The sequence below is a fragment of the Dryobates pubescens genome, chromosome 35 (assembly GCF_014839835.1).
Source record: "Dryobates pubescens isolate bDryPub1 chromosome 35, bDryPub1.pri, whole genome shotgun sequence".
In the NCBI taxonomy this organism is placed as follows: domain Eukaryota; kingdom Metazoa; phylum Chordata; class Aves; order Piciformes; family Picidae; genus Dryobates; species Dryobates pubescens.
The window spans coordinates 5196065-5203781 of NC_071646.1; the positions used below are offsets into that span (position 1 = coordinate 5196065).

The 7717-nt window shown below is 57.4% G+C and overlaps 1 protein-coding gene across 1 annotated transcript; it reads right to left on the reverse strand.

The window, feature by feature from the left end:
* Nucleotides 1–3346: 3346 nt before the first annotated feature.
* On the reverse strand, nt 3347–6555 carry PIM1 (Pim-1 proto-oncogene, serine/threonine kinase). The gene is made up of 6 exons (XM_054176367.1): nt 6305–6555; nt 6111–6217; nt 5944–5994; nt 4987–5353; nt 4099–4275; nt 3347–3727 (listed from the first exon to the last, which is right to left on the reverse strand). Exons 1-6 carry the CDS (start codon nt 6375–6377, stop codon nt 3570–3572), a joined length of 933 nt encoding a protein of 310 aa, XP_054032342.1. The 5' UTR covers nt 6378–6555; the 3' UTR covers nt 3347–3569.
* Between the last annotated feature and the right edge of the window lie 1162 nt (nt 6556–7717).

Consider the following 7717-nt stretch of genomic DNA (forward strand, 5'->3'; position numbering starts at 1 on the left):
CCTGTGTGCAGCCTCTGTGCCATGATGCACAGGGGTAATGGACAGCATGGATGGAAGCTGATGTTGCAGCTGCCCATGTTCAGATCTTCCATTTCATCTATCCTGTGTCTTTCTTCCATGGCAGAGGTGGTTCTCACTGTTGTGGAGTTGTTTCAGCTGGAAAACACCAAAGAAAAGAAACAAAAGTTTTCCACTGTGAGGGTGCTGGAACTCTAGAGCAGGCTATCCAGAAAGGTTGTGGAGTTGTCTCCTCTGGAAAACTTAACCCACCTGGACACATTCCTGCGTGACCTGCCCTAGGTGATCCTGCTTTGCAGGGGAGGTTAGAACTCAGCCTAGACCTCCAACCTTGGCATTCTGTGATTCTATGACCTCAAATCCAACCATCACAAAGAAGCTACTGCCCAGGAAAGCTCCTGCACAGCGGACAACACACATCAATCCTTTCCCAACGCCCAGCCCCTGGGTGCACCCAGACACCCTGCTACTGGGGCAGTGGAATCTTGCAGCCCAAACCCAGCAGGAACAAAACGATCAGCAGCAGTAGCACGCAGAAACAAAGTGACTATCAGCAGGGCAGCCCCATGCTGGACTTGCGGTGAGGTTTCTAAGAAGCAGGGCAGCAGTTAGCGAGCGTTTAGGGGAAGAGGGAGCCAGGCCCAGCCTGCAGCCCAGATAGCACTTTGGGGGGGTGTGTGTGGGTGGGAGGAGACAACAGTGGTCCCCCCCGAGGAGCTGAGGGAGGTTTGCTTTCGTGTAAGAGCAGCTTCCCGGATGGTCTGGGGGGGGAGGGTGGGGGATGGAAGAGGTTAAATACAAAAACCACATCTCAAAATAGGCCTAAACTTTGAAGGCGTTTGGAGCATCACTTCCTGCTCAGAGCAGCCTGAGGAGATGAAAGATACAGCTGAGCAAAAAAATACATTGAAATGAAAGACCCAAAACAAACCAAGCTAACACTTGCTGCTGAGGGCAGAGGCACAGCTGTGACACAGCACACCAGGTCACCCTGCAAGGCTGGGATGTGGCTCCAGGACCCTCATTCCTCTCAGGCAGCTCCATGGCTCAGAGAGCAGTGCTGGCAAGCTGCAGGGAGCCAAAGTTCCTCGGGCACGGGGATTTGAAGGCAGAAAGCCTGGGATAAGGCAAGGAAAACACAGTCCTGCTGTGTCAGATCTGGCCAAGGGACTCGAAGTGACCTGCAGAAAGGGAATCACAGAACTCCAGGTTGGAAGGGACCTCAAGGATCATCTGGTCCAATCTTTCCTGGGAAAAACTTGATCTAGATAAGGCAGCCCAGCACCTGTCCATATGAAGCTTCCTTGGAACAGAGGTGCTCCACGAGGTCAAGCAAGAGCCAGATAAATTAAAAAAAGACCAAAAAAAATCTATATAAAAACCCCCAAACCACAAGAGAAGAAATACCCAAACCCCAACACCCCTGAAGCCGAAGCGCTGCAGAGCTGGGATGTAGACTTTGACAGCTCAGAAGGTAAAGGCTGGAGGGAAGCACTGCCACTGCTGACTGACAGTGACCGACTTCTGGTAATCTGGAGATTGACTTCCTCTCAACTCCACGTTCACCACAGCTGAGCTGGAGGTGGGGACAGCACGCTGGTGGCTTCCTTCACCCACCAGCACCCAGCATGCAACAAGTGTTCCACGCCAACAGAGCCGGAGCAACAGGATCTGCCTTCCCAGAATGTCATTTGGCTGACAACATCCGGCCTCTCCGAAGGTGCCTTTGATGTTTGTTTACTTGCTGTCCCCAGCACATGCTCCACACCAGCCTGCGGATGAATGGAAATGAAAACGGCTCCCACACCCCTTTGATGTTTCCCAGGAGACCTGCCAGGAGCAGTCAGTGCTCGGAAACACCCTGCAGAGAGATGGATCCAAGCCTTCCCCCCCCCCCCCCCCGTGGTGCTTTCGGTTGGCTGCTCCCTGCATTTCCTTTGGGTGGCACTTTGGAGCCAGCCTCAGCCAGAGACAAAACCGAGTGGTGGCAGTAGGCACTGGGGTCGCTGCCACCAGGGTGCACAGCATCCTCCTTCCCTCCCCCACCATGAAAGGGAGGTCTCCATCACTTCCAGTGGTTTGTTTTTATTTAAAACCGCATAAAAAAAATAAGATTTCTGAATTCCCCTGTACAATATTAACTATTAACAACAAGGAGAAAAAAAAAACCCCAAACCAACCAAAAAACCACCCCAAGCAGAAAAAGAGAATCTCCAACAAAAGAACCAAACCAACCAAATTCCCGCCGGCTATACACTTGGTTACAAGTAAAGGCTCAACGGAGCAGACATCCTGGGCCAGCTCCCTCCCCCTCCCCACTCCCCAGCCCCCCAAAACAAGACACCAATAGGGACCTTCCCCCTCCCCCCCCCCCCCCCCCCCCCCAAAAAAAAAAACCAGTAATAACCCAACTCATCTGCAAACTGAGAACTGCACTGAGGCGAGGCAACAACAGCAACCAGAACTATGTACACAGCCAGCTGGGGAGCAGGGAGCTGCTCCTCACCTCCACCAGGAACACCACAGACCCAGGGGAGGGACACAGGACAGACACTGAGGAGGCAAAACCCACATGGGGAAAAACAAACAAAAAAAAAAACACCAAAAGAGGGGAGGGAGATCAGCAGCTGTAGAAGCAAGGCCTGGGTTGGAAACCCACCTGAATTATAAATAAATAAATAAGTTATCCTACCAGCTAGAACTCTTTAAAAAAAAAAGTCCCAAAAGCCATCCAAAATTCATGAAAATAAATTAAAAAATGAAAATGGGGGGGAGGGGAGGAAAAAAAAAAGATCAAAACCAACAAAAAAAAAATTATTCCAGGTAAAACACCATGGCTATTAACAATTGTACATCAAGCTTTGCTCCTGAGGAGCTCTGTACACATTTACAGCTCTGTTGGGTTTGCATTGTTTGTGCATTGGTGAGGGCACAGGGAAGCAAAGAAGCCCAGAAAATCCACGCGAGATGGAGGCACGGGAGGAGAGGCATCACCTGCTTGGCTCCCCGGGGTCCTTTCTCAGACCCAAAAGGGAAAAGGAACCAAACACCCAGGCGAGTCTTGGAAAAGCAGCAGTGTAGGAAAAATTCAAGTATTTCCTCCAGCACAGCCCAGAATTGCAACTGAAGGCACTCGAACACGGTGACAATGGAGAAGAGACAGCCGCTGGGCCCCAGAACCTGCCCACCCCCCTCAGCCAGTTTTCCCCCCATTCAAGTTCTTCTTGCAGCAAAGTCTCCAAAAATCCTTTCATGGTCCCAAATTCAGCAGGTCAGGAAGACACTTGGGAGCCTCCAAAAGCAGAACCAACCCTTCCCCCTCCCCACAAAAAAAAATTACTGGCAAAACATCAAATGAGACGGGGTCAGTAAGATGGGAGTCCAGGACTGCTGGCTGGACAGTGGCCACCACTACTGGAAGACTCAGTCTCCAGCTCAGCTCCAGGACGAGATGGGAGTGTTACTGTCTGATGATTCCTGCTCAGTGCTACAGTCCCGAGGAAGAAGTCTGGTGTTCTTTGCTTCTTATGGCCAGGAGATGCATGGGGCTGTTACTTGCCAGCCTCCTGGATCAAACTGTGCAGGTGGATCTCTGCTGTCTGCTGGGGCAAGTGAATGTCTTGCAGCCAAGAGTGGTTGAAAATGTCTTCTAGAGACGGCCTGTCCGAGGGGCGCATGGACAAACACCACCTGATGAGATGCTGGCATTCTGGGGAGAGAAACCAGAAACCACCTGTCAGCTGAAGGCTCTCGTCCCACCTTGTACAATCATCTGCACCCAGGCCGTGCTAGGTGAGCTCGGGCCTGCACCCAAACCTTCCCAATCGATTATCCATACAGAAGGAGCACAGGATGGCAGGATGCATGCCACCTCCTCCAGCTTAACCATGGAGAATCAGCCTCCTCATGTGCCACCCCCACCAGCTCACTTATGGGAGATAATCCTCTTCACGTGCCACCTCCTCCAGCTTAACCGAGGGAGATCAACCTCCTCCACTGCCCCACGATGAGAACACTCATGTGATGGAGTCCCACCTCCCAAAAGCCCTTTCGCAGCATAAAGCAAAGCTGAGCACCCACCTATAGACAGCCTGCGGCGGAACAGGAGTTGACCGCGGATGATGTCCTCGTCCTGCTCGAAGGGGACATCCCCGCAGACCATGTCGTAGAGCAGCACCCCCAGGGACCAGACAGTGGCAGAGCGGCCGTGGTAGCGGTGGTAGCGCACCCACTCGGGCGGGCTGTACACTCGCGTCCCTGCGGGCACAGACACAGCGTCTCAGGCGCCGCTCCCGCAGCCTCCGCGCTCAACCAGGACATCCCCAGGGATCCAGCGAGCAGGAAGGGGAGGCGGGGTGGGGGTGGGGACACATGGTGACCTGCCACCCCCTCTCGCCAACACGTGACTCTTGTTTACAAACTTTGGGTTGTAAAACCAAGCCCTGGGTGCCGGAAGAGGGCAGCACGCGCCCGGGGAAGGCCCGACCGTTACACGCCAAAAAAAAAATAAAAACACGCCCAGCAAAGCCTACGGCTTGGGGGGGGGGGGGATAGGAATCCCACGCCTTGCCCCCACCCACCCCGGCCGAGAAATAATAAAACCAAAGCAAAGAAGGGGAGCGGAACAGCCCCAGCAAAACAAGCCGGCCAGCATAGGTGTTTTGCAATCCCACCCCCCCCCTTCCTCCCTCCCCCGCCCGCTCTGCTACCCCATGGGTGTTTGTTTTCACCGCCTCTCCCCCCCCCCGCAAACCGGGGCAGGGCCAGGAGCCGGCTCCCGTTTCACAACATTGACCCCACGCCAAAAAGCAACTTGGCAACCAGCTGAATAATTAATTCTACTCCTCCTTCCCTACACACAAACACACACCGACACCCCCCCCACCCCGCCAAGCAAAGAGGGGGAACCTCCTCCAGCCACCCTGCAGCGCTCAATACCGGCAGCAGTATCCCGAGGGGTGGGCTCACCATCAAATTCGGTGTAGACTGTGTCCTTGAGGAAGGTACCGGAGCCGAAGTCGATGAGCTTGAGCTCACCGGTGGCGAGGTCGACGATGATGTTCTCGTCCTTGATGTCGCGGTGCAGGACGCCGCAGTTGTTGCAGTGCCGCACGGCCTCCAGCACCTGCCGGAACAGCCCCCGGGCCAGCTCCTCGGACAGCGAGCCCCGCTCCGTGATGAAATCGAAGAGATCCTGAGATGGTTCCGGACGCTCCAACACCAGCACGAAGCTGTCGGGCAGCTCAAACCAGTCCAGGAGGTGGATGACGCCGCGGAAACTGGAGCCCACTCGGTTCAGCAGCACGATTTCCATCGGCACACGGGTGCCATTGGGCTGCGGGGAGAACCCACGGCGATGGTCAGCGTGCGCCGGGGGTCCGGGACCCCCTGCCCGGGATGGCTCCGGGCTCCCTTGGTCCGACTTCACTGGCACTTGGGCATCCCACCTCCGCCCAGGGGGTGCTCTAATGCCCCCCTGCTAAGCTCTCCTGGTGCCTGGGCATCTCCCTGCCCAGGTAATATCCCGGCACCCTGCCCGCCCGATTCCACCTATGCAAGGGAATGCCCCGATAACCCCCTGCCCGCTTTCATGGGGGGCTGGGGTTTTCTCTACCCAGGGAATGCCCAGGTAACCTCCTGCCTGGTTCCACTGGTGCCTGGGCACCCACCCCCGCCCAGGAAATGTGCCGGTGCCCCAGTGCCCCGGTGCCCCCCCGCGGGCTCAGACCCCAGCCCAGAGGAAGCGCCGGTGCACCCCTGCTTAGCCCCGCCGGTGCTGAGCATGCTCCCGACCGGAATGCTCCGTGTCCCCCCATGACCCCACAGCCGCTCCCCCCGCCGTGTCCCGGTTTCCATCCTCCCGGGCCTCGGATTATCCCCACCCGACGATGCCCCGTTTACTCTCGGTGTCCCCCGGTTACTCACCAGCTCGCCCCACTCGGAGATGCGTTCCCGGGCCACGTGTTTGATGGCCACCTGCAAGCCAAGAGGAGCGGCGGGGCTGAGCGCGGGGCTGAGCACGCCGCCGCCCGCCCCGCCGCCTCCCCCTCCTCCTCCTCCTTCTCCACCCCGCCACCAGCCCCGCCACTTACCGGGGTGCTGTCTGAAAGGCGGATACCCGAATAAACCGTGCCGAAGCCGCCGCTCCCCAGCACCGGGCCCACCCGGTATAGCTTCTCCAGCGGCTCCTTCTCCTTCCCTGCGGGCGATAACCGGCGGTCAAGGCTTCGCCCGGAGCCCCAGCCGTCTCCCGAACCGACCCTGGCCGAGCCAAACCGGGCCGTACCTGATTGTAGTTTAGGGCTGTGTAGCTCTCCACCGGTCGCGGAACGTAGATGGGCCAACGAAGAGAGCAGCATCCCGGCTCCCTCGCCCGATTTCGGGGCCGGTCCCGGCACCTCCCGAACCGGACCGGCCACCGGTGGCTCGGTTCCGGTGGTCGGGTTGCCGAGCGGCAGCGATCGGGCGGGGGAGCCCGGGGAGGAGGAGATGGGGAAGGCAGTAGCTCGCCGGCAGCTGGGCGGGGAGGGAGCGGCCGCGGCGCGGCTACTCCCCGCGCTGCCGAGCTCCCGTGTGTGGCGGCGGCGCCCGGCCGGCCCCGGGAGTAGCGGCGGCCGGGGGCGGGCCCAGGGGCGCCGGAGGGCGGAGCCAGCCCGCCAGACCCAACCGCGCCGCGCCGCCCAACAGCACTACAGCCAATAGGGGCAGAGCGGCACAGGGCAGAGCCCGCGGCGGGCCACGACGTGGCGGGAAGGAAAAGGCGCCAAAGGCGGGAGGGAGGAGGGGGGGAGAGGTGCGGGGTTTCATCCCGCTGGGATTTGGGGCGAGAAAAGGGGATAACGGGGAGTGGCGAGCTGCTGGCTACCGTGTGGCCCCGCCGTCCCGTCCCGTTCCCGCCCGCAGTCCCAGCGTGTTCCCCGGTTGCTAAGGGCTCAAAGAACGCGCGTTTGTTGACTGAGCGCAAGGTGGGCGCTGGGAGAGAGGCTCAGTCCTGGTCTGTGGCCGACCCCAGGATCGGAATCACTGGGGTCATGGGCATGCTGCAAGCTCGTCGCGAACGGCTGCAGCATCCCCGCTGCCAGAACCGGTCCTGCACCTCCTCATCCTCGCACATCCACACACAAAAAAACCCCTTTCATTTTTAAGTTTATTCGCTGTAGGAGTTGTTTGATGTTTGGGGTTTTTTTCCCCGCAATCTCCCAACTTCCCGGCGGTGCTCGGCATCCCCCGGATCCTGTCCTGCCCGTTTCCCCTGTTACTTCATCACGGGCAAACCGGTATCTGAACTTTTCCCTTTTCTAGTAAAAGTGGCTATTCCAGCTGCGGACTCTTGACTAACAACCCTTTTTTGTTCCTTTTTTCACCCCTCCACCCCCTCTTTTTTTTTTTTCCCCCGCAGAAGTCTCTGGCTGAGATGCCTTCCCGAGCTCCAGAGATAAGATAAATAATTTACTGGATGGAGGTCTCTGATTACTCACTCTATTAGCATTTGGAGCAAAGAGCTCCAGCCACCGGGAGCTGAATTATTCCAGACGAAGCCCATCTGGGCTCCCTCGCCCCAGTGCGACCGAGGAGTTCCCAGCATCCCACACATACTTGTGGCATGAATTGCTTGAAATCGAATGGGCTTTACTGGAAGGGCTGGTGAGCTCCAGACTCTTTCAGTATTCCTTTTACACATATACATTCATACATAGGT

Coding starts and splice junctions, on each gene's coding strand:
- PIM1 (XM_054176367.1), bottom strand. CDS start 6,377: ATGCTGCTCTCTTCGTTGGCCCATCTACGTTCCGCGACCGGTGGAGAG. Junction 6,218..6,304: donor CAGCCCTAAACTACAATCAG/GTACGGCCCGGT, acceptor TATCGCCCGCAG/GGAAGGAGAAGGAGCCGCTG. Junction 3,728..4,098: donor CCGCCGCAGGCTGTCTATAG/GTGGGTGCTCAG, acceptor TTCTCTCCCCAG/AATGCCAGCATCTCATCAGG.